This window comes from Osmia bicornis, chromosome 9 (genome assembly GCF_907164935.1).
Source record: "Osmia bicornis bicornis chromosome 9, iOsmBic2.1, whole genome shotgun sequence".
Taxonomy (NCBI): Eukaryota; Metazoa; Arthropoda; class Insecta; order Hymenoptera; family Megachilidae; genus Osmia; species Osmia bicornis.
In genome coordinates, this window is record NC_060224.1 from 4,183,499 (window position 1) to 4,209,098 (window position 25,600).

A 25,600-nucleotide genomic window follows, 5' to 3' on the forward strand; every position below is an offset into this window, starting at 1 on the left:
AACAAACTAAAAAGGATTAATTACCAAAATACGTCCTGAGATATTTCTCTGCAACAGAAACTTATTAATTGAATCCATATCAAGACAAAAAGTTTAATAGCTAGAAAGAAGATGCATTAGTACACACAAAATTTCACAAAAATCAGAGTCATTGTTAATGACTCATTTCCAATGAAAAGAAGGAACATCAATTCAATTTCAGTACCAAAATAAAGAAAAAAAAAGATTTAGAAAAATATATCGTCACTGAATAAGTGATTTGATTTAAAAGGATTAATTATTTTTCATTTTATAGTATCTAATATTCGTTCATTTGTTAACAAACAATACACGATATTTTAATTGAAACAACTATCTTTTACTGCAATATACGTACATACTTTATTACATTATATTATATTACATATAATATGTACAAAAGCGTACGCGTGAAGGCTGCTCCATTATGCGCAACGCTAAGCTGAAAAAAAGAAAAAAAGAGAAAACGCGAACTGTAACGCAACACTACTCAAATCTACCGAATTTTGTAAGACGCAACACTAATCTAAAAAAGGGGTACAGCCAATCCAAGGCTGTGTCATGGCAGCTGTTCCATAGCTGCCTTATAGACCATGGCAACTCCACTGGATCGTTTTTGGGCATTTCATCATATATCGCAACTCTAATGCAAAACGCGAATATTCATTGCCGCAACACTAATTAGCAGGGAACTCTATAAACTAATGCAAAGCAATCGCGTATTTATAAGTCGCAACACTGGGAAACAATCGCGCTAATGTTATTCGCAACGCTATCTTTAAGAGACATGCAATTAAAATGCAAAAAAGGGGGATTCTCAAACCGTGAATTTTTTACTCGCAACACTAAAGCAATCAACATTAAAAAGTAAAACTCTCAAAAATCTTAAAGCAATCAACATTGAAAAGTTAAATTCTATTTTAAAGCAATGCAAGAAAGAAACGCGATATTTAAAGTTCGCAACACTAAATGAAAATCGCGATAATCATGCATACGCAACACTAAATTGAACCGTGATCGATATTCATTCGCAACACTAAATTGAACCGTGGTCAATATTCGCAACACTAAATTAAAAACGCGATTTGCCCAAAATCGTGGGGGTCACGGGCCCCCTCTTCTCCTGCAATTACAAAACTACAACTACAGGCAAGCACAGTGACAAAGTAGTAACGATAATGATTTCCCATCCTTTTTTACAAAAGGATGCAAAATCATTAGTAGTTCCCCTCTTGAAAGACAGTTTGTCGGGGCGCTTCGGCATATAGCCTCTTCTTTCTTCGGGCGGTCCACCCACCTGAAACTTATATCTAAAGCTCGAGACTTGCAAATTCGCAAAACAAAAAAAAAACAATGAACAAAAAAGAATAATCGCGAAACTCTAATTGACACGTGGACGAAAAAGGACTTTATATAAGTCGTTGTTCGTGCACACGTGCCGTGCTCGAGCAGAACTTGTGCGTTTCGTGCCATCGCGATCGCGTATGACGACTTATGAAGTCGCCAAAAATTTGAAAAATTGTACAGATAGAATCGAAGGCGAACGGCATACTCCGTTCGTATCGATTGGATCGTCAATTCTTCAAATATATTCCAGGTACAGGTTGATCACGCGAAATCGCGCCTACCCGACCAAGAGACTGTGACAACCTGTCCCGGCCTTACCTACTTACAATCTATCACACACACCAGAAGGTATACTACCTACCTACCTAACGCTATATTTAAAAAAGGCAAAATCACATTCTCACAAAAATTCATTCCACGACCCCCATACACTCCACCCGGGCGCAAGAGCCTAAACTAGGGAGAACGTCCCGGGACGCCTCCGTCACCCGAGTTTCATCTCATATCACACTCTACGGTACGTACCATTTTTCACTGAAATCGTCTGGCAAGGCTAGCAATCATTGCGTATAATGATAATTAAACAATTTAATTAACTACTTTGATATAGAATATTCCATAATAATTGTAATAATCATGGTAATAATAATGGCAATATAGTAATAGTACAGGTCATAATACTATTTGGTTTGTACGTTCATTGTACATCTTATTGAATAAAATATTATTTCAAATTAAAAGTTAAATGAAAAAGTTATTAAACCGACGCAATCCCACAGCCTAAAAACACACACACCATATGTGGAAATTACGTCGTGCACGATATACTAACACAATGCCAGCCGCTTATTAATTATTATTCTTATGAACTAGGTCATCGTGCCCATTGCCTCTACCCATCCAAGTAGCACCTGGGCACGTGAATGGGCTTTGGCAATAAACACGGAAGGGGTTAAACCTGAAAATCCTGATCTACAAACATAATTAGTACATAAACATCTAACGGGCTAATATTTTACTATTATAATAAAAGTGACTCGACTGTGTAAATATAAAGCTTTAAGAATAAATACTGAAAAATAAAATAGAGCAACTATGACGCAAACATGGTGCACTGCTAATATCAGCTGGCAACGAGGGGTCTCACGCCCCCTAGACTTACGCCAGACGCTACATACCACCCACCCCGCCTGGACGTCGTAACGCCAGGACAGAGTGCACCCCTTCGCTAAGAGCGCTACCCGCCCGTCCAACACGTTGCATCCAACGGTGTCAGATTGACGGACGCCCATAGTATAGACAAAAGGACTACAGTTTAGAATATGGTAACATATTTTCATATGTTCCGTATTCTAAAGCTGCGCCTGCAAAGGCCTAGTAATGCATGGGTATATCTCCCAGAGATGGTGTTCACGGTCTTATGCCGCGGAATCCTTGTAACTAATTTGATTAATTAAATAATAAAAAGGATTGAGTTTAAAAACCAAAAGGATTCCCACCGAATACTAGTCAGTGTATCGTCATATTTACTCTCGCGTCGGAAATTTCTAAAACGCTAATAAAAACGCAAAACGCTAATAAAAAGGAATTTAATGTCAAAATTGAATTTGATATTTTATTAAAAGCAAAATGACTAATTAAGAATTCTTTACAATGAAAAAAGAATTTATTATGAAAATTAATAAAAAATTAAAACATCCTCGGGCGACTCCCTCCTCAGAGTAACTTTTCAAGAATACGCAAAATCTGTTGAAATAGATCACTCTGAATTGGAAATCTATCCGTCACGAATTGTCTTCTTGCACATAAATTGATCAATTTTACATGAAAGCATAACTAAGTTAAACTTTGCTATAGAGAGAATTGATCTTTACTACTCGTAAAAAATTCTCAAATTCTATTTGAATTTTCAATGTACAAAATGTAATAAAATCAATGTAAAATCATAATTAGTATGTATATCCAATATACATATTATATTACCAATATTATATCAATTTGAATCTTTACAATAACTAAATCAGATGGTATCTGACTTCTTCGTTAAAGAAAAACTAAATAAAATTGTTTCTGTATTATAATATTTCATATTCCACGTTTTGTTATAAAATCGTATCATGAACATTTTAAAGCATTCATATATTTGATAAATTTCTATTGGAATATGTGGAATAGAAATAATGTTTAAACGCGAAGTGCAAGAAGACCTAGCCTGAACTAAATAAAATGAAATACAATAAAAATGTAACTACTCATGAGTATAATCATACCCATGGTCACTGTGCTAGCCAACTACATATACAACCAGTAGCCCGTGTCGATTCGGACCATTCGTCCTACGACATGATTGGGCACCGGAGGAACCATAAAACATGCGACTCACCGTTCGCAGATATACTCTTCTCCCGGCAGTCAAGTACAAGAAGGATGCTCAACAACTAGGTAGCAGGTTGGCTTATAGGAGAAGATGGAAGTCGTGAAGGAAATCATCGGCCCAGTCATCAGGGTGTTCAGGAACTCGGCAAAATTTAGAAATTCATCTGTAACAGAACAAAAAAGAATTATGGTTAATTATGAAAATTATCAACCTTTATTCTTATAAAATTATAGATGAATTTGAATTTTATAAAATACTAGCAATTAAAAAGAACTCTCAATTATCAAGTGTCGAAATTGTAAATTATTCTATTTGAATTAAAATTAATTAAATAAAGTAATAAGATACTTACACTCTTTCCTTATGGAGCAACGCCCAAGACTCCTCTTCAGTGGTACTCTGACTTTAATACCGGATATATCGAGAAATTGAAACAAAAAAATAAAAAATAAAAATAAAGATATAAAGTACTAGTAACGCGACCGTAAATAATTTCCGGCGAACAAATGTAGAGACTCTACCTTCGCGGTGTAAAAAGAAAAATCAGAGCCGCGATGCTCTAGAATCTAGAAAATATTTTATAATACGCAGCAAACACTGACTCTACTTTCGCGTGATTCCTAATTGTACAAACGCAACTCTATTCAGGGCCAGTTCACCCTTGAAAAAATCAAAACATTGGAACTATGTTCGTACAAACACTGACTCTACCGACCGCCTTGCGCGCGGCCACAACAATTCCTGGAAGAAAAGATTAGTGAGGAGGTTGGGGATGGGTGGAAATATACAAAACAAAACAAACATTCTTCTTATTGAGCGAAGGAAATACTGTTATATGTAAATGGAAATATTAACGAACACGAATACTATTGAAGTTGAATATTGATATTAGATTATCTCGTAATAACGAAATGTATTATTCCAATGAATATTACAAGGATAAAAAATCATTGTTAAATACATATAGTAAACTATTTTATTACAGCAGTGGATTTTTGTTGTTAAGATTGTAAGCATATTAGAAATTGTTGGAAATTCTATTATCTCGTAATTTATAAATTATCTAATTCTTTTCAATAAGCAAAATCCAATAATTAATCATGCTTAAACAGCATGTGATTTAAAAACGTGATTCTATTTTAATTTAAACTTGCATTGAAAACTGGATATTATAATATAATTACCACGATTTAACAAAAATAGATTGTTTAAAATACTTAATAATTGCAGAAGAAAAGCAATCATTTGCAGTAGAATACGAATTATTTCAATTTTGTTCCAGTTTAAAACAAATGTATTAAAATACTGGACGAAATTATTTAATAAAATGAAAAATTAATTATTCTTTTTCTATGAATTGGTTAAAGAAAAAAAATGTCTCTAATCTTTTCTTTCTTGACTTTGGTAGCAAGTAATTATCAAAAATGCTTACAATTAACAACGACTCAATAAAAAACAAGTAATAATAAATGTTAATAATTGATTAGAAGAAATTAAAACATTAAATTCTTACGAAATTCTATTTCAAACCCATATTAGGCGTCATGGCGTCCTTTCAATATCCATCAAATATCTGTAACAAATAAGAAATACGAATTTATGTAAATAAAATTTAATCAACAATAATAAAATTATTACTAATAAACGATCGAACTATAATTTATGCAAAATATTTTAATAGGTAGAATGCGCACCTACTACTTATACGGAAGGATGCTCTCAACACGTCTTGTCATTTTGACGTTCGCGAGAGAAATGGCGAGATCTTCCTTCCTGCCGAAGACCGATCGGCATCGCTCGGAATTGTTCGGTACATGTTCGGTACAAGTACACGAACAGGTCTAAACAGGAATAATATTACGATGCTCAAGAAAGAACGTTATTAAATTAAAAACAGCAAATTATGTAAAACAGTACTAAAAACAATCAATAATGTTTAGGAAATTAGCAATATAAAAGGGAAACTAATTCAGATCCTGCTGCTCCATCTCATTGTATATTCACGGCAAGAGCAAACATTTTCAACTTATGTATTTTTGAAGAAGATGTCGAATTAATGACAAAAATTAAGAATCTAGACTTCTCTTCGACTGTTCTTTCTATTTTTTGTACTTTTAACACTCGAAAGGCGGTTTAATTTAATATTTAAAGATAATTTAATCTTACCTGTTGCAGACACGTGCCAAACAGACGAAGCTTCGAAGAGAACTGATGCACGTGACAACACTCCGCGCACCTCACCCTTCAACGATGAATCTGATTGGTCTAAATGGGAAGACGCCATAACGGATGACCAATCACAGCCATTGATAGAAACTTTAAATTGCTTTAATACTAAAATAAGGAAAAGGTTCATTGAAAACTATTGACGCCATATTGTAATAAAGTTAAGATTACTTTTTTCAATTTGAAGCACCGAAATATAAGAAAAAAGATAGAAAAATACATAAGATATTAATGGTATTTAATAAATTATCATCATAAAAGCAGAATAAATGAGGAATATGTTATTTTAATTCGTATCTATATCGACAAAATAGAGTATAAATTTTCAGCTTACGCATTTCTGAAGACAATGTGGAAATGATGTCAAAAATCATGACTCCGCTCTTCTCTTCAACTTTGTCTTCTGTTTTTTGTATTTTTAATACCTAATACACAATTTAATATAATATTTTAATACTATTCAAGGCGATGCAAGCGTCGAGACCGCTTCACATATCCAAACTGCAAATGATCGCGCAGTCGGGCACAGAAAACGAATGAACTGCGCCCTATAGAAAAAACGAGGAACTAAATTTGTGGTCTAGTTTACCTTTTTGACATATTTCGCGAGTAAAAAATGAACGAAATCGTAGTTCTAAAATTTCTTCTACCTGGAGGCTTGTAAATCGTCCCCTGGGTGCTCGTTTTGCTCTATTCGACCCAAAGAATGTTAATCTGGTACCTATTTGGACATACGATTCGCTATTTTCCTGACCGTCGACAGACATCAATTTCAATATTTTATAACTTTTTGACTATTTACATAGGTAATATAAGGACCAGACTAACATTCTTTAGAGCCTCCTAAACACGTCCCTCAAATTTCTTTACGATCTGTTCAATAAAGACGACGTAATTTCAGAATTCGTTTCTAGGGGTTTTTCTAGGGACTGTCGCTGAGTTTTCATCGCTTGCATCACCTTAACTTTTTAATCTTCCTAAGTAGGATGTAATAATATGTAACTTTTTATCCTTTTTGGGGAACTAAATAAAATGTTAATACGTAATCGTATGTTACTTAATAATTACATACCTTTTTAATAAGTGGTAGTTTAACGAATCGTGGAATGGTGTAGTTAAAGAGCAACGAACTGAATGTTATCGAGTTCGTTCACCTGTTACGTCGCTGATGATTTAATAAAACCATCAGTCGTTCAGTTCCATCGATTTCCCGAATCGATTATTCTAAACCCTTTTAATAAAAATGGCTGCTACGAAATGCGCATGTCAAGCGGTTTTTTGGTGTTGATAAACAAAGAAAATTGAGCAAACGCGTGTTCCAGTTATCTATTAATCGTCGGCATTGTTTGTCGGCGCGTCGTCGACATTGAATAACAGAAAATTTCGAGACGGTGATAAAAGATTGACAGCTACAACGGAGTGTCAAAACAAAAACGACAACGTCGAACGTGACGTTGAGGTTATGGACAACTTCGTCAAGATAGAAAAAATTGGGGAAGGAACCTATGGGGTGGTTTATAAAGCGAAAGATAAGTTAACCGGAAAACTGGTGGCACTTAAAAAAATTCGTCTTGAGACGTACGTCGTTTTGTAATATTTATATATAAAAATTTGTTACTTTTGAATGCTCATTCTAGGTGATGTGTCGTTTATAAGTACCCTCTATATTAACCGCAAAAAATGGGCATACATTACGTATAACAATAATTTAAAGTTATTAGAATTGGAGCGAAAATGCTTAAATGTATCACACAATGTATTACACATGTAGGATCTATGTTTTCAATATTTCTACCAAATAGCTTTATTATTACTTTGTTGTTTATATATTGTAATTAAAATAGCAAAAACACTTGCCTAATAGACATTTTCCACTCTGTATATAAGAATATATATAGCTGTTTCATTAATTTTAAAATTAAATGTAATTGTATATTGAATGATATTTGTACAATGTTCTAATGTTTAATGGCTATAATTGGTTTTTATTCATATTAAATTATATAGAATTGTTCATTTATTAACAGATAAATTATGCCGTTTTCACCTGTTTAGTGTTATAAATATTGAATGTTTTATATACTTTCAGAAATACTTATTCCACACAGTAACACACTACATAAGACATTTTAAATATTGTTATTAAAATTATGTATTTATTAGGTATTTAATATGTTATCCTTTTGGAAACTAATATTCTATTTATTATATAAATAATTTGCATGTTTCTAGGGTTATTGGATCATTTCTATGTAATTGTTCTTGTCTTTAACCATGTACATAACTTATCAAGATAATTCAAATTTATTGAGCTTGTGCTTATTATGCATTGCTAACACATCTGCTAACTTACACATTGGGGTCAGCTGAATCTGCAGGGGCCACGTTATACTAAATTTTCGTAGCACCACATTATTCAGCTTGTCCCATTGTGTTATGCTCGCCTGGTTTTTGATTTAAAATCTTTTAATTAATTTAACAAGTATACAAACAGGATTTTCCCTATGTGTTTGTCTTTCAAGCTTATTTGTTTTATTTGATTCAAGTTTACAAAATGTATGGATCATGTGGCTTAATGGAGATTAAATATTGTCCTTTTCAATGGTTTTATATGTAAATGAATATATGATATTTAGTACTCATATTTTGTATTTGATTGTTAATTCATGTGAGTAATAAAGAAATATTGATTTGTATTAGGGAAAGTGAAGGTGTTCCATCCACTGCTATTCGAGAAATATCATTATTAAGGGAACTTACACATCCAAATATTGTTCAATTATTTGATGTAGTAGATGGTGATAATCATCTCTACCTTGTCTTTGAATTCTTGCAACAAGATTTGAAAAAATTATTAGATTTTGTTAAAGGAGGATTAGATCAGGCTCTTGTAAAGGTATTGCTCTCAAAAGTCAAGATTGAAATTAGGTGTATGCATTGTTCAAAGACAAGTCTATTATGTTTACAGAGCTATCTATATCAATTATTGAAAGCAATATCGTTCTGCCATCTTCGGTGCATTTTGCACCGAGATCTAAAGCCACAGAATCTGTTAATAGATCGGGAGGGTCATATAAAATTGGCAGATTTTGGTTTAGCCAGAACTTTTGGTGTTCCTGTTCGTACATACACACATGAAATAGTAACATTATGGTATAGAGCACCAGAAATACTTTTAGGAACGAAATTTTATTCTAATGCCGTGGATGTTTGGAGTCTTGGTTGTATATTTGCAGAAATGGTACGTTAATTTCAATATTCATCATATATTATTGTTATACCAGCAATAAATAATTCTAGAACGTGATCCAATTAATAATAATTTTAATTTTTCAAAATAGTAATATTATTCTCATAGGCAACCAGAAGAGCTCTGTTCCCGGGTGATTCAGAAATAGATCAACTGTTTAGGATATTTCGTACATTAGGTACACCTGACGAGAGCATTTGGCCAGGAGTGTCACAGCTACGCGATTATACATCAATGTTTCCGAGATGGGAACCTCGGTGTTTAGATGAAGTTGTACCTTCCTTTGATTCTGATGCCAAAGACTTACTTTTGGTAAGAATGATACATCATAATTAACAATGAATTACTCTTTACTTATAGCAGTTTTAATTACTTCTTGTTTTAACAGAAACTCTTGACTTATGATCCCAGTCAAAGGATAACAGCAAAGAAAGCATTAAGTCATTCTTACTTTAATGGAGTTACATTAGTTCCACCACCATTGCCAAAGAAAAACTGATATAGCTAAACAGGATGGGTCATAAGATATATAATTTGAAATATTTCTGGTATCCTTAATAATAATAAAAAAATTGAAAATATTAATATTTTGATTTCAAAAAAAATGTATCATATCACTATTTAATTATGAATGTAAATAATATTACTGCTTATCCCCAAAATACATCACAGTATTAAATTTTACTGTAATAAAATAATTAATTCGTTTATTTATGTAGAACAACAGAAATATTTCGGATGAGCATAATTCGTGACCCGTACTATACTGTCCCTTAATTTACCTTGTTTCATAGTTCTCATTTCACAACAGCACAAAACTGCCAATAATATAATTATTAAAGTCAAATATATTTGGAATCTCTTATTAAAACGTACTTCCAATTTTAACACATCGAAAATGTATATGCAATAAAGGTCTATTTTGCTATGTACATCAAGAACTACCTATGCATTGTTATTACCTTAGAAATTTCTATATTCTATATCTTGAATATACATTCGTAATTCTTACGAATAATGTATGATTTTAATTTCAATTCGAATGGATTTATAAATAAGTAATCGTAAAGGTTCCAGTTAGAAAACAATATTTTTCAATATTTTGCATTAAAATCAACAAAACTGTATTTTGTGATGTTATGTGCAGTAAATATTATTACGATGTACTATTTACATATTGTTAAACTCGTTTCATACATAGTAATATATTTGGTATACGTGTACAAATATAATTAAAAAGAACAAATTGGTTACAGGATATTTCATAAATTGCAAAGATAATAATTAGTATAAATTTTCATAATTAATTTTATTCGATATATTTCATTAAAATTTAATAATGTGGCTTACTTTGTCGTATACTTCGTTTCATATTTTTACCGATAATTTACAATTTACGAAACATCGTGTACTTGAAATTATGTATATACTGAATAAATTATTAATATCCCAAACTTCTCAACCTCTTTCATAATATCATCTTTGAGATAAAAGATGCGAGGTTGCGACCGAATGAACTTCGTTAGAAAGAAATTGGCTTGCAAGTGCTTCAAGCCATTACTTTCTTCTTCATGGCGTTTTGATTATTCTTACAGTCATTTACAATTACGTAAAGCATCTCTACACTCGTCAATACAATATAAAATTATTAACTAGAAAGTGCATACTTATATTAACTTATCCTTACACTTGTACCAATCATTTCCTTAAATTCATTCTATGTGGAAAAAGGAACTGATTTAGAATTTGAAATTTCTAATTTATTGATAAGTAAATTCGTGAAGACCTGATAGACTTATTTAACTTCCACTCAGCAGACTCCAGGTTAATAAAGAAAATATTGCTTACAGAAGCAACAATGTAATTAGTATCAAAATATGGTTCCATGAATCTGGGCCATGCTATAGATTTAAAACGACAGAAAGTAGACAAAAATCTTTTGGAATATCGTACTTCCCTTGGCACCAATCGCTGAATCCGCTCCTGAAACGAAATTTACAAAATAAACAAAATAAAAGTTTTCTGGTATCCAAATAGACCCAGAGTCCGCTGTGGTGTATCAGGTGCTACTCCGTGCTGCCTGTAAGTAATTCATTAAAAAAAAAATTAATGTGCGACGCTCAGTTTCGGTAAGCTGAGTTTAGAACGCGTCTCGTTAGTCGAGGTAACTTCCGGTGGCGTGGGTGAAGGTGCTAGTTTTGGAAGTCGTAATTCTTTTGGGGATGCTTTGCCAGAGGGACGAGGAGAAACTTTCTCAGGACTGCTCAATCGAGAACTATTAGAAGAAGCAGATGATTTTGGTGTTTTATCGTCTGGACTTTTTAATCGAGGACTATTAAGAGAACGAGGGGTAGCAGGTGATTTTACCGTTCTATCCTCGGGACTTTTTGATTGAGAATTATTTGGAGACTGTGGAGGTACAGGTGATTTTGGTATTTTATCCTCTGGAGTTTTTAATCGAGGACTAGGTGATTTTGCCACTTTGTCTTCTGGACTTTTTACTCGAGGACTATTAGGAGATCTCACAGTTCCAGCTGATTTTACCATTTTGTCTTCAGGACTTTTTGACTGAAAATCAGTTGGAGATTGTGGAGGTACAGGTGACTTTGTCATTTTATCCTCTGGGCTCTTTGATTGAGGATTGTTTGGAGATTGTGGAGGTACAGGTGATTTTGTCATTTTATCCTCTGGGCTCTTTGATTGAGGATTGTTTGGAGATTGTGGAGGTACAGGTGATTTTGTCATTTTATCCTCTGGGCTCTTTGATTGAGGATTGTTTGGAGATTGTGGAGGTACAGGAGAGTTTACCATTTTATCTTCTGGACTTTTCATTCGGGGACTATTAGATCTTGGAGTACTAGGTGATTTTACTGTTTTGTCTTTTATATTTCTGTCCTCTACAGTAGGACTTTTCTTGCTTCCTCTTTCCATCTCCACTGATTCAGGAGATGTTAGATTCTTTCTAGACCCTGGAGAATCTGGAGATTTGGCCAAGCCACTTCTAATTGCTCTAGGGGTCACTATGGAGGAAGATGATGATCGGTTTTGGGCCTTTGTCGGAGTACTTGGTGGCGGTTGTGGCGATTCATCTTTCGTTTGTTCAGTTGAAGAATTGATTTCTTCGTCGTCTTGAATCTGTAAAATATAAATTAATGTTAGTATAGGAAACATGGAGAAGCATTTTGTTAGCTTAGATCAGTGAAATGCAAATTAATCACACTTTTATTATGATATTCTTCATATCGTATATGATACAGGTCTTGCAAGTAGTATAAGTAAATCATTGCTCCTCCATATTTAAGAATATCTTATACCATACTTTTGAGTTATAATAACTCAATTTTTTTTTAAATAGACGATTATATTATTTTTTGCAATTGAATTTGATCGGTTAATTGTTACTTTTTAATACTATAAATTATAAATAGTGCGAAGACTGACCTTGATTTACAGAGGCGGTGATTAGCGATGCTTCTGTGTCCACCGAGTGTAATTTGTGAAGGTGAGGTACACGCTGTGCTTATTAATCCACGCAACTGAAGATAATTTACTAAACGTATCTAATACTTTAGGAGAGAAAAGTTAAAGTGGGATCTGTTTTTCGTTGAAAAATTTAGCATTAGCTGCTGGAGCTAAATCAACCATTAAATATGTGCTTTCAAATTAACGCTTATTATGTGCCAAATGTTACTACTCGTTGTTTATTGAAATAAAAAAAAGGCCATAATAAAATTGTGCATTAAAGTGACGTTATTTGAAATAGCATATTTTAAAGAAAACATTTGTGAAATATTTATACAAAGATTTCGCAGCTCTATAAAACCTATACGACGATTTTTGTTGTATCTTGTAAAAGATTGAAGTATCTTTAATAAATAATGTTTTATGGTTGTGATAATGTTAATTTAAGAATGCATTTTATATTATAGATCTTATAATATTCGTTCTCTTTTTATATTACCACATTGTGTATGGTGTTTCTTGTTTAATTTCCTTTTAAAATATATAAAGTTAAAGTAAATTTTTTTTTACTTTTTAGAATTAGGATTTGTTTCATCTCAGATTTTAATTTTCAAATGTTATTTATTTCAGAATTTTTATTATTAAAAACTAGCACCAATGTAACCAAAGTATTTTGCAATCCATACACAATGTGTTAACACATTTATTTAAACTATATATTTAAAGAATGTACTGTAACTATAATATTCTATCATTTTGTGTAACGAATATATCAAACCTCTTATTTGAAAAAATGATCTGTCAGTTGAAACAGAAATGGATGCAACTGGGTTCAATAAAAAATGCCCGTAGTATAAATTTAAAAACAAAAATATTATTATAATAGCTCTTTTGTTAATTCTGACAGGTATGCCGAATATTCGTTATACAATTGCATTCGTACGAAGTTTTACAACGATTTCAAATATTACATACTTAATTAATCGTCGCCGAATGTCGGATGGTTAATTATAATCCACCAGTATGGAAGCAGTAAACTAGAAGTAATATGTATTACATACTTTCTTAGCGTAGATTTGCATGAATTCATCAAAAGTGACACGACATTGTGAGAAAGTCAGTTTCGCACGATGTCACTGATTTCCATCCCATTATTCACCATTCTTCCATAATTAATTCTCATTTTTCAACTGACTGTATCAGCGATAAGACCTAACTATTTATTTCTCGTGTATGCAACAAACAGGTATAGTTTTACGTATCTACAAGTAACGATTATGAATTGATCGTGCTACATTTGCTGACGTTTGCACGGATTGATAACTATTTATTATGGCTGATGATTGCTTAGAATCTAAGCCTTAGATGTTGAAGAAATTCCAAAGTATCTCGAAATATGGGGTACCATGTTCATTGAAATAGTGTCTACATCGGGTCTAAATACAATATCAAATGTATCGCGTGAATTTTCACTCGAAAAAAGATGATCACTTGAATATGATCACGCGTCATAATTCTCTATTACAACTTCCGGTTCTTCTTCATCGTCAAATTGAATTTTTCTACTGATCTATGTAGAAGAAAATTCATTTCATGAGATAAGTTACGTTACGAGTTTCATATGATAATTACGTATGTTAATTTAGTTTTCCAATTTATTTGCAATTTAAAAATAAGTAACATCCATCACTTAATTAACGACAGACTGGAATGTCATTTTAATATCCTCGTATCTCTTCCATCGATAATAGTTTTTAATCAACGTGTATTTTAACCAACGTAATATAAATGTATGCTCTACATACATTTTCAACAAAAATTTTAATGAACAAATTATTTTATTCTCAAATTTTCAGTTCTTTCTTCATTTATCATTTAACGATAAAATGTAACTGTCGTTATTTTCAATTGCTCAATGTGTTTATGCAACATCCTTCATATGTTTGTCATTATAATAAACATCAAAGTGAGTTTAGAATAGTAAGATTGAAAATCATACGCGTTAGCATGTTTGTCTAATTTTCATCTCACTATTCTAAATATGAAATGGGTGATTTTTAATTCGGGAGTAGGCGAGTTCAGATAAACCTCTAAATGTTTATGAACTTCTATTACAATGTATATATAATTACAATAATTCTAATAGCTTCTTATTTTTCATTGAATATCAAAGAAATATGTTGATAACTAACCGCTGAATTTTATAAGCGTTGTTTGCAGTATTTGTAATTAACACGTTAACAGCCATCCTGCATCACCACAATATTTTAATATTTCTAATTAAATAAATAAAATAATTCTTAATATTAAGAATGATGAAAAATCAAATGTCATTCAAATATGACAATCAACGTGTTAATATTAATAATCCAAAATGTTACTTTTTTATTTTATATCTTTTATTTTTACTGCTACAACACATTCAAAGCTTTCTGTTAGTATAATAATCAGCCATTTTCAAGACAGCCTAAAAATCACGTTACATCTCGTAGGTTTAACAAAAATACACCTACTCTCGGCCACGATAAATCGCAATGCTAATCGATCTGAACAATGAGTCCTCTATTATGTTATTCGTACGTATTATTTCTATTTGTCCTGTTGGGATCGTATTCTAAAAAACGATCACGAAAAATGAGAATTCGCTTGTTTTTGACTTAAGCGTATCACGTTATCGCGTCTACCTTTCAGACCAGAAAAATCACACCGGAAGTATCTCCAGTCTTAAATGCATCTTATTGCGATTCTACAGTATATAGCAAACAATTGCTTAGCGTTTTGCATAACATTTTAGCAAAGGAAGTCTTCTTTTCCTTTCTTCTTACATTCTAACGTTTGAGTTCGCGACAAAATGTCATTCTTATAAAAATTTCACGCTAACCGTGAGCGAGTTTGCGCTATGTATAATGAAGATGATTAGTGTTCGTTTGGAATTGTACGAAAATTCTTCGACGGCTATTTTTTCGATCTGAAAAGGTATCGCGAACTGTCCCCTTTCGTGCCAACAAAATTATTTTGCGGAACACGTTGAATGCCGCACGAAATTGAATGTTTTCAAATGGATGGATGGTGAAAAATTAGACTTTAATATTTGATTAGTCAAAATTCAGATTGAACGCGTGCAACTTGGATTTCCCTTCTTTAAGGGAAAAAATATTCTATCATATATGTTTTTTAGGAGGATTTAAATTAGGCTCTCCCTGGTTTCATCTAGGATCTCCCTAAAATTTCCCCAAGATCCCCAAAATTATAAGGCAAATGATGGAAAAAATATTTCTCAGGACCTAACGACAAATTCTTCGCAGCTGTAATATAACAAAATCGTAAATTAAAGCATTCAAAACCCTAAAAACTCAGGACCCTAAACTGATCAATACTTTAATCATGACTTCGCCGTATTGAGCGTGCCATCTTATGACGACACCCGTACCTCGCGCTTGCCATCTTATGATGCCATCAGTGCTGACAGTGCTAACCAAAAGAAGCCTATATTGCACCGAAGTCGAACCGAAGAACACCATTTTTTTCACCTAATTAAAGATGTACCATCGCGGCACTCAACGTGTTAACAACCGTCCCGACGACCCTCCGTTCTTCACCCTATCCTCTATCAACTTTCATGATACATTCGAAAACAAACGACGTCGTGACGAGTGTTCTGCAGATAAATGCGCGGAAAAAGAATCATTTGTCGTGGATATAATCGATCGGAAAGACGTAAACGTATGAGAAAAAAAGGTGTCCCCTCGTTTCCTCGATCAAGTTCCTTCGTATGGCACGTATATTACGGAATCTTCTGGTTATTGCTGATACGAAGCAACAATGGGATAAAGCTAACCGATCGATCTGGCCACGATTGTTGAATTTATTATTAAACCTGTGTCCAACTCGTCCCTCGTACGTTCGATTCAAAAGCCCTCCGGTTCAATAATCGGGGAAGAAATGTACGAGGCGATTAATCAGACGCAAGTGATAAGGAAAAAATCGGGTCTAGCGGTCGAGTTTGTTATTTTTTTTTTTTTCTTTCTTTTTTCATTCGTGATCTAGCATTCCTGGTTGAGGTTCTCGTCCGAAGTAGGCAGGCCATTCTTACCGGAGGCGACCGTGCCAGGGGGCACAGGGCTCTGCGGGCACAATACACAGGATTAAGGTGGCCCATTAACCACTGCGTTACAACCTAGGAAGGTCATGCTAGTCTGGGTCACGTTAACCCTTTGAAGCATCTAGCTTTTCTGCTGTTCGTGCAGAACGGAACGGAAATACACTATCCATCATCGATTCGTCACTGGGGTCAGTCGAAAGCGCATAAGGTGTAGGTGGTAATTTATGACTGACTCGTTATTTCATTAAATAGCAAAAATGCAACAGAAATTGATTGTGCTAGAAAGTATAAAAGCAATTAAAAATATGCCTCAAAGGGTTAAGAGACTGTTACATTTAATCTAAATGGAAAAATTTCATTTATATTTATGAATAGATTCACTTTTCTCTTAAACGTATATAAAGAATGATTTTGTTTTAAGTATTCATTAAATCTACTATTTTCCTCTTGAACCGTAACTATCGCACAAAACATTGCTGAGAAGCATGCGACGCGTGTTTTCAAGCGCTTTCGGTGGTAAACAGTGCATAAATAAGTGGTACAACGAGGAATCTCGAGAAAAAGGTCGTAATTTTCAAGTATTGTTAATCGAATAATACAATTTACCACAATTTATCAAAAAATAGTTAATTATATTTTTTGTAACATATGTAAAAAGAATGTAGTAAAAACTTGAATGGTGCACAGAGGTTGAATTTTATATTCAAAGGTACAATCATTTTTATTCCTTTTTTTTTAAAATGAAATAACTAATTCTCGAGATTCTTTTGAACAAGACATACCTGTGATCCACTGCCACTGAGACTTTCTACGTTTGATCCAGTTTGTCGAAGATAATCTCGGTCGTTGAAGATCTTTTTATCACCACCCCCAGGCTTATGCTTCACGTTATCCATGGAACCAATTTTACTCTCAGCTTTGATATCAATTTTCTGTGTCTGAATCTGAAAAGAGTAATAACGTTCATTACTTCTTACGATTTTCTTCTTTCCAAAGGTACAGCTACTAGAATCCATAATTTCAAATGATTTTTTAAAATAATATTGTATGAACATGAAACAATTTATGAATGAAAAATTCTCTTATCAATTGACAAATTTTCTTTTAGAAGTTGAAATTCTATTTCGAATAGATTTCGTGTGTTTTCTAATCTAGGTTCGATTTTGCCACATAAAAAGATCACCCATTCGTGATACGAACATTTATACTAAATTTGAAACATGCAGAACATGCTTTAATCTTTCCGAGATTAAATCTACTTACTCGACGAACTTACTGTGAACGAAGAACGGACAAATTTTCATGAACTTACTTTGCTTTGCCACAAAAGCAACGGAGTATTAGTTTAAACGGTCACGAAGTTAGTTTTTAGCCAAATTGATTAATCACTCCATTAACGATTTGCAATTCATTGATTTAAATAATGTTCTGAGTATGTGTTGTAATGATCAAAGTGAATCTTTTAACGTAGTAATGAAGATACAAATATATGGAAGGATAATTAACATTTAAACAATTGTTGACCGATCATGAAACAAATATTTTATATTTTGTTACTGTAATTGGAATTGTTTTCATTTTAAACAATTGCTTAAATAACATTTGTATAATGTTGAAAGTAATCGGTCAACAATGTGTGAAATGAATGTTTCATGAAATTTCTTGACATACTTACGTCGTTGTTCGTTTCCTGCGGCGTCTTAGGTGGCGTTGCCGATGACTGAATATCAACAAACAACAATGACTTATTAATAATGATAAGTGACAATACATGCGTACAAAAGAGGAATGCGTGTTTTGTACATCTGAAGAGATTCAGAAACTTTTCCATCATCTACAGGATACATGTTCCAAAAGAAAAATTAAACAGACTAGAAACTAAATTTATATCTTCAAAGAAATAAATATTTTTCATTAAAAAAATGTTCAATAGTATATAGAATTATTTAATAATTAAATTTCTCTCGATGCTAAAATGAAACACTAATCTTTGAACTAAATAACATATGAGACGTAAATGCGAATCTACGTTGACATTCTACATGCAACGATGCAATCAATAACAAAATATAAATGTTCTCTAATTTATCAAAGTTCTATTCCCGTGGTGTACGAACGAAATGAGCACTAGGTTACTGTCATGAACAAAGCAGGTGTTTAATAATAAATGATTCATCGCCACATTAAATGAGCACTATAAATGTCAGTGAAATTAAACGAAAACGTAACAATTTATTTAACAAAAACTAATGAACGTTTAGATATGGAAATTGGGGTTTGTAAGTATACTTGTTTCAACGTTTGAATAATTAGTTACAGAAATGATAAGAATGAAAATGTAGGGACCATGACAAGTTGTAACATTGTAGAATATTGTATAAATTATTATTAAAATAACTATAAACCGCACGCAAGCGAACTCGTAAATAATAATATAATGCTATCAGTTAAATTCTGAAACTATAAAAAAAAATGTTTAAACGCAGATAAAAGATTATTAGAAGTTATCTAAAAATATTCAAGCACGATACTTTCTTATTATCTCGAAAAATGAAAAATAACCGACCTAGTTAATATTTTATACAAAATTGTTTATTAATATTGGAACAAAAAGAACGAATTATATTTTTAAGGAATATTGATATTTGGGTTGAAATAATAAGAAAGTATCTTCAGCACTCATTCAAATATATATATAAATATTTTTAAATTAATTGAAGATGAGATTCTTACTTTAACGCTGCCACCTCCGGGGACGTGTTTAGCGTTGTCTTTGGAGCCGACTTTCGGTTTTGCCTTATCTTTGAAATCGAGCTTCACAGTCTCTATTTTCTTATCACCACCCCCAGGTTTGTACGTCGCGTTCTCCAGCGACCCAACCTTCGGTTTCGCGTTCCATTGAAGTTTCACTTGAGCGATCTGCGATGAATTTCCAAGAGAATATATAAATACAAATTGAATTGAAATCTATAAATCTATAAATAGCTCGGTTTTATTCTTTGAATCGATTTTGTACAGAAAAACAAGTCCACGTTTTGTATAAATATCTGTAGATATAACAGCGAAGGAAAAGCAAATAAAATGATGAGAGCTTTTAGTCATTAACATTGTGCCCTACATTCGTCGCACAAAGACGATCCTACATTTTCTAAAGTGTTCCATATTATTTGTCTGTCATCAAAAGTGGGTTTAAAAGCTTTGTAGAAAAATAAAGGTAAAATATATATTACACTACTACTATTTAACCTTTTTATCGCCACCACTGGGTGTGTACTTCTCATTTTTCGCTGCGATTTTCGGCTGTGCCTTGCTGAAGTCCAACTTCCTGTTCTCTATTTTCACCTTTCCACCCCCTGGCTTGTAGCTCGCATTTTCCAGCGAGCCGATCTTCGATCTTACCGTTTTCAAATTTGGAGACGGTGCTGAACCCACTTGTACTTTGTTCATAGGCAGTTCTGTACGATTCAACAGAAACTATTGCATCAGTTTATGAAATGATTATTTTTTAATAATATAAAAAAAGGCTGTTTGTGATCTATTGTACTTTAGAATTCAATTTAATATTCATTTAATGAAAAAAAAAAAATACTATGTAATAAATTATTGTATTTCTAAACATACTTATTTTACAAAATTAATGTTTGTTCGATTGTGAAAATAGTTCCTTACTTTTTTTTTCTTGGCCACCTGTCGATGACGGAGTTTCCGGAGTTCGTGGCAAAGATTTGACAGATTTGCTTGGCGATTTCACAGGCGATCCAGCTGTTGATTTTTTCTCCGAGTTTGATACACTACCATTTTCAATTTCTGCAAAGTAATAAAAACAACTCTGTAATATTTATCATATACTTCAACGATTCCTAAAAAGTATTACCGTTGAATTTACGAAGCAAAATCTTAATATTTCAATAACGAATCGAGCCGAAACAAAAACAGTATAATACATCCATCTCAAAATTTACTATAAAAACACCGTCAAAAATAAAATTTCATATTTTTCATCTTTCTCTTTTCTATAACAAAACTATTACACTTTTTATACAAATTTCTCGTTAAAGTTAAATAAAAACCTGCTGTTCTCGAAGACTTCTTCTCTGACTTTTCGCCCAATTTAGTAAGCGTCGCGACGCCTTGAATCTTAGGCGCCAGTGATTTCAAATTTTTCAATTCACTCGTCCTCTTAGAATCCTTCTTCTCATTAACGTCAGTATCCTGCTTCTTCTCGTCGTCGTCCAATTTATCATCCTCTTTAATTGATTTCGGTGATTTAGGCGATACAGGTGACTGAGGTGTACAAGATGGCGACGATTTGACCGACAACGATCTTGGTTGACCGTGATCGAATCCTTTCACACTTCCTTCAGGAGTTTTAGGCGGAGACAACACTGATTCTGGCACATTTTCAGAATCCAATAAAACAGACGTCTTTTGATTTGTTTCTTCAGGTTCTGATGCATTTTGTGCATTTGAGTCTTCAGTTACAGACTTGTTACTAGCAGCAGAACTAGGTTTCGAATCCTCTTTCAATTCCTTTGTATCTGATGACTTCTTCTCTTCAGGTTTCTCTAATTCCTGCTCATTCTGAGTATTTTTAACTTCAGTTTTCAAACTTTCAGTCGGTTTATCCGATTCTTTGGACGCTGTCTTCGTTTCTTCCTCGTTTTGACTATCCTTCTTCATCTCTGCTGGAGCCACTTCCGGTTTACTTTCTGATTCACCTTTAGTCTCCTTCTTTTCCAACGATTTTTCATTTTTCTCTTCAGTTTGAACCTTCGATTCCTCTTCTTTTCGAGTTTCCTGCATTTCTTCCTGAGATTTATCTGATATCTTCGAATCCTCTTTAACTTGATCCACTTCCACTGGAATACTGGCAGGAGACTTGGACTGTGCTTTTAATTCCTCTTCATTTTTAATCTGACTACTTTCTATCGTACGCGATTTATCCTCGGATTTGGACGGTGTCTTTGATTGCTGTTCAATTTCCATCTCGTTCGTATCTCCTGGTGTACTCGCTCTTGATTTATCCGCAGACTTAGGTGTCTTCAGTTCCTGTTGATCCTGATTCTGATTCGTATCCCCTGGCGTACTCGCTCTTGATTTATCCGCAGACTTAGAAGGTGTCTTCAATTGATTCTGATTTTCATTCGTCTCTGCAGGTGTACTCGCCTTTGATTTATCCGGTGTCTTAGGTTCCTGTTGATTTTGAGGCTGGATCACATCCGGTGTACTTCCTTGCGATTTATCCGGAGTCGGTGATGATACACTTAATTTCTGCTCATTTTGACCCTGATTTACAGGTTCACCAAACAAGGGCTCTTTATTTAAATCTTTATCGATCACTTTGTCTTCCACTAATTTCTTCGTTGTTTCTTCAGGCTTATCATCAACTTTCTCAACTTCATTCTTGTTTGCAGATCCTTTGCGTTGATCTTTCTCATCGGGTTTTGGTGATAATCTGATATCAGTTCCTATTATATTAGAATCTTTAATAGATTCCTCCGTGTTTTCACTTTTGGAGGGCACGGTAATATCACCATTCTTTTCGTTACCTCTTTCAGTCTTATCGTCCATTTTTCCATTAATGGTAGCAGTTTCCGGCCTCTTCATCGACTGGACATCCTCCTTCTTCGGGAGTTTACATTCCTGTTCGCCGTTGGTTCGAGGCGACTTCTTCCCGTCCATGACCACATCGTCGTCGTCGTCTTCCATGGTTTCGCGTTGCTCGGTTCTCGAGACTAAATTTTCAAACTGCTGAAACTTCTTCGCGTTATCAACATCGGCCATTTTGTCGATTACTATTCGAGGAATTGTGGATTCCTTATTGGATGGACCTTGCTGGACGACGTTCAACGATGATTCATTTCGTTGCAATTGTTTAGGGACGTTCCCTTGGGATCGGGACGGAACTTGCTGAGGGATGTTTTGTTGATCCTGTCTTGGTTGCCGAGGTTGTTGGACGTTTCTTTGGAACTGTTGATTATTTCCAGGAGGTCTGGGACCTTGTTGCGGCCCTGGACGTTGTAACGGAGATGTAACGAATCGTGGATTTAAAATAATGTGGGGATTCTGACCCTGTTGAGGGGGATTTTGACCTTGTGGAGGATGTTGACCTCGCGGTGCTGACAAATTTTGACTTTGTGGATACTGGTTTAGCTGTCCTGGATTTTGACTTCTTTGTGAAGGATATTGGTTTTGGGGGGGATTTTGACTTTGTTGTGGAGGATGTTGGCCTTGTGGTGGTCGATTTTGATTTTGTTGGGGAGGATATTGGGCTAGTGGTGGTCGATTCTGACCTTGTTGCGAAAGATATTGTGGAGGACCTTGACTTTGGGGTGATGGATGCTGACCCTGTTGTGGTCGACTTTGACTTTGTTGTAAAGGATGTTGACCTTGTGATAGATTCTGACTTTGTTGCAAGGGGTATTGTCCTACTTGAACTAGATTCTGCCCTTGCTGTAACTGATATTGACCTTGTGACAAATTCTGATTTCTTTGCGGTGCTGGTGGATTTTGATTTTGTTGTCGCTGATTGTAACCCAGTTGCCCTGGATTTGGACCTCTTTGAGAATATTGCGATTGACTTAGACCTGGTTGCGGTGGCCTTTGAGAAAATGATCCTCCCGATGGATTTTGAGGACCGTACGGTCTAGGCGGTCCAAATTGACCCGGTCCAGACGATTGAATTTGTTGCGGCTGTCCTGGTCTTGGTTGTCCTATAGGACCATTATTTATAGGGTGTCTTGGTAATCCAGCTGGACCTTGCGGTCTCGTCCGAAAGTCTGATGGCAATTGCTGGTTTGATTTTACCTAGGAAACAACAACCTTTCTTACGGAAAATTCGCGAATTAAATAATTATCTTTGATTTAAAAAAAAAGGTGCTCTAAAAGTTAACCATCGAGGTTGAAGATTTTTATTTATTTATATTCTGAGAGAAAGGTTTATCACATTTATTTGTGGAACAAGGGACTGATACGAATGGAAAGTTGAAGTGTACAGGAGTAATTTGGATAGCCGATATTGGCCCTGAGCCCATCGAACAGTATAATACAATACGATGACGTCTCGAGGATCCGTGTTCACGGTACCTGCCACCATTCGGCGTTCTACTCGTTATGGGATTAAACCACGAATCATTATTGTAGTGCGCCATCGATGTTCATTCGTTGAGGCATTTTAGACTAGCGTGACCTGCAGCACTACCTTCTCTTCAGGGATTCGCTGTTGACTTTCATTTACCCACGGAATTCATCAGCAAAAATATTTGAAGTGCTTAGCAGTTTGTGTGAACATAATTATGAAAATGAAGCTTTTGAAGTAATTAAAGTACACATAGGTGTCTCAATCTTTTTCTATTATTTTTAGAAATATCAATAGAGTTAATACAAAAATGTTCCCTGGAATGTTTCTTTTTTTTTATAAAATTCAAGCTTACCACATTCTCCCCGCGGTACGAAGCAGACTCGGCTGCGTTTCTTGCATTTTTTTCTGAATCCATTCTGAACTAGTTCAGAGACAATCAGATTATTTACGTTTACTCGAAGGTCTCGTCAGCTTTGAAGAAGTATTTCTTCGTAAACCTGTTAAGTATCAACGGGGATCGTTGCATCAAAGAGATCATAGAAGTCTACGTAAGTGCTGATACATCCAACGAGTCTACCTTGTGTTTCAATGAACTTTACTTAATGAAAGACGCTACTCTTGAGGCGTGAATCACCATGTTTGTATGTGTCCGATGTTTCATGAAGCTTGGTTAATGAATGCTACTTTAGTGATTACGATAATTACGAAAGCTATGTGGTTCTTCTTTGAAATATTGCCAGGTTGAAACTATTGAAAATTTTATTGGGTGAAAATAATGATTTTTAGTTGCACCTACAAACTCTCATAAAGAACTTGTAGGTAAAGGTGTTATTTTCTCGACTTGCTTATGGTGCTTGCAACCTTCAATTACAAATTATCGCTCGTTTTACGTGCCAAAAAATACACTACTTGCTAATGTGATTATAGGATTGAAGTTACTGATAGTGTACTTTGGTGCGATTACTACCGTAGTAAATTTCAACGTGTAATGTTTTTCCACGAAAGAAAAATAAATATAGAGAATAGGATTTCAGAAAAATATAATTTAAAACGCGTTATTATTTTACCATAGTTCCAATAATAAAAATTTCACTAACACAAATTCTATTAATTATATCGTCTGTAAAGAAACTTTCCCTGACGTTCAGTAATTAAGGGTTCAAGACGCAAAAGGTACACCAGGGAACAAAAAAAGAAGAGGAAAAAAAGTTTTGAGGGTTGAAGAAGATAGAAAGCACGCAAGGAACCCAAGAGTAGAACGCAAAGGGATCATATTTCAATGTAGAACAAAAGCAATCGCTAACCTTGGTAAGTACATTCGTGTTTCTATCACGAAACCATGTCAGCTTCGTGCAAAAGACTAATAATTGAGGTAACGCACATTTGATTCGACTGATTACAGTGTTAGAATGCTTTCTTCGCTCCGAACGTCGAACCGTTTAGTTCTTTTCAAACCTCATTATACATGCAATTCTTTTGCACGCTAGAAGTATACAATACTTAAATGAATAAATACCTGACAGTCTAATTGGTCAATTATCACACTAATCAATGTTAAATGAATTATGATTCTTATAACATTAGGTGTTTCACAAATGCAATATTTTTTATTTAAACTAATTTTAATGCTATCAAATATTTATATAAATTTATTATAATAAATGATATATCATGTTTATTTTAACTTGGAATTGAATAAATCCTGAAAAGTAAAGCACGTGTTTCAACTTCTACAAT

The 25,600-nt window shown here is 33.9% G+C and overlaps 2 protein-coding genes across 4 annotated transcripts in view; one reads left to right on the forward strand and one right to left on the reverse strand.

Annotated features, from left to right (window-relative positions):
* The first annotated feature begins 6,914 nt into the window (after window positions 1-6,914).
* LOC114883093 (cyclin-dependent kinase 2-like) lies at window positions 6,915-10,150 on the forward strand. The gene is made up of 5 exons (XM_029200514.2): window positions 6,915-7,546; window positions 8,669-8,864; window positions 8,937-9,209; window positions 9,327-9,530; window positions 9,607-10,150. Exons 1-5 carry the CDS (start codon window positions 7,431-7,433, stop codon window positions 9,715-9,717), a joined length of 900 nt encoding a protein of 299 aa, XP_029056347.1. The 5' UTR covers window positions 6,915-7,430; the 3' UTR covers window positions 9,718-10,150.
* Window positions 10,151-10,237: 87 nt separating this feature from the next.
* LOC114883092 (microtubule-associated protein futsch) overlaps window positions 10,238-25,600 on the reverse strand; it is a 32,984-nt gene continuing 17,621 nt past the window's right edge. The window contains exons 2-8 of one of the 3 annotated variants that reach the window (XM_029200509.2): window positions 20,853-23,589; window positions 20,452-20,589; window positions 20,029-20,237; window positions 19,516-19,701; window positions 18,458-18,502; window positions 17,565-17,726; window positions 10,238-12,353 (exon numbers count right to left, since the gene is read on the reverse strand). In XM_029200509.2, the coding sequence (XP_029056342.2) occupies window positions 11,325-12,353; window positions 17,565-17,726; window positions 18,458-18,502; window positions 19,516-19,701; window positions 20,029-20,237; window positions 20,452-20,589; window positions 20,853-23,589 (4,506 nt within the window). In that variant the 3' untranslated portion in view covers window positions 10,238-11,324. Of the gene's footprint in view, window positions 12,354-13,534; window positions 16,805-17,564; window positions 17,727-18,457; window positions 18,503-19,515; window positions 19,702-20,028; window positions 20,238-20,451; window positions 20,590-20,852; window positions 23,590-25,600 lie in introns of those variants that run through there. The other 2 variants (XM_029200512.2, XM_029200510.2) reach the window with 2 other exon arrangements.

Coding starts and splice junctions, on each gene's coding strand:
- LOC114883093 (XM_029200514.2), top strand. CDS start 7,431: ATGGACAACTTCGTCAAGATAGAAAAAATTGGGGAAGGAACCTATGGG. Junction 7,547..8,668: donor AAAAAAATTCGTCTTGAGAC/GTACGTCGTTTT, acceptor GATTTGTATTAG/GGAAAGTGAAGGTGTTCCAT. Junction 8,865..8,936: donor TAGATCAGGCTCTTGTAAAG/GTATTGCTCTCA, acceptor TTATGTTTACAG/AGCTATCTATATCAATTATT.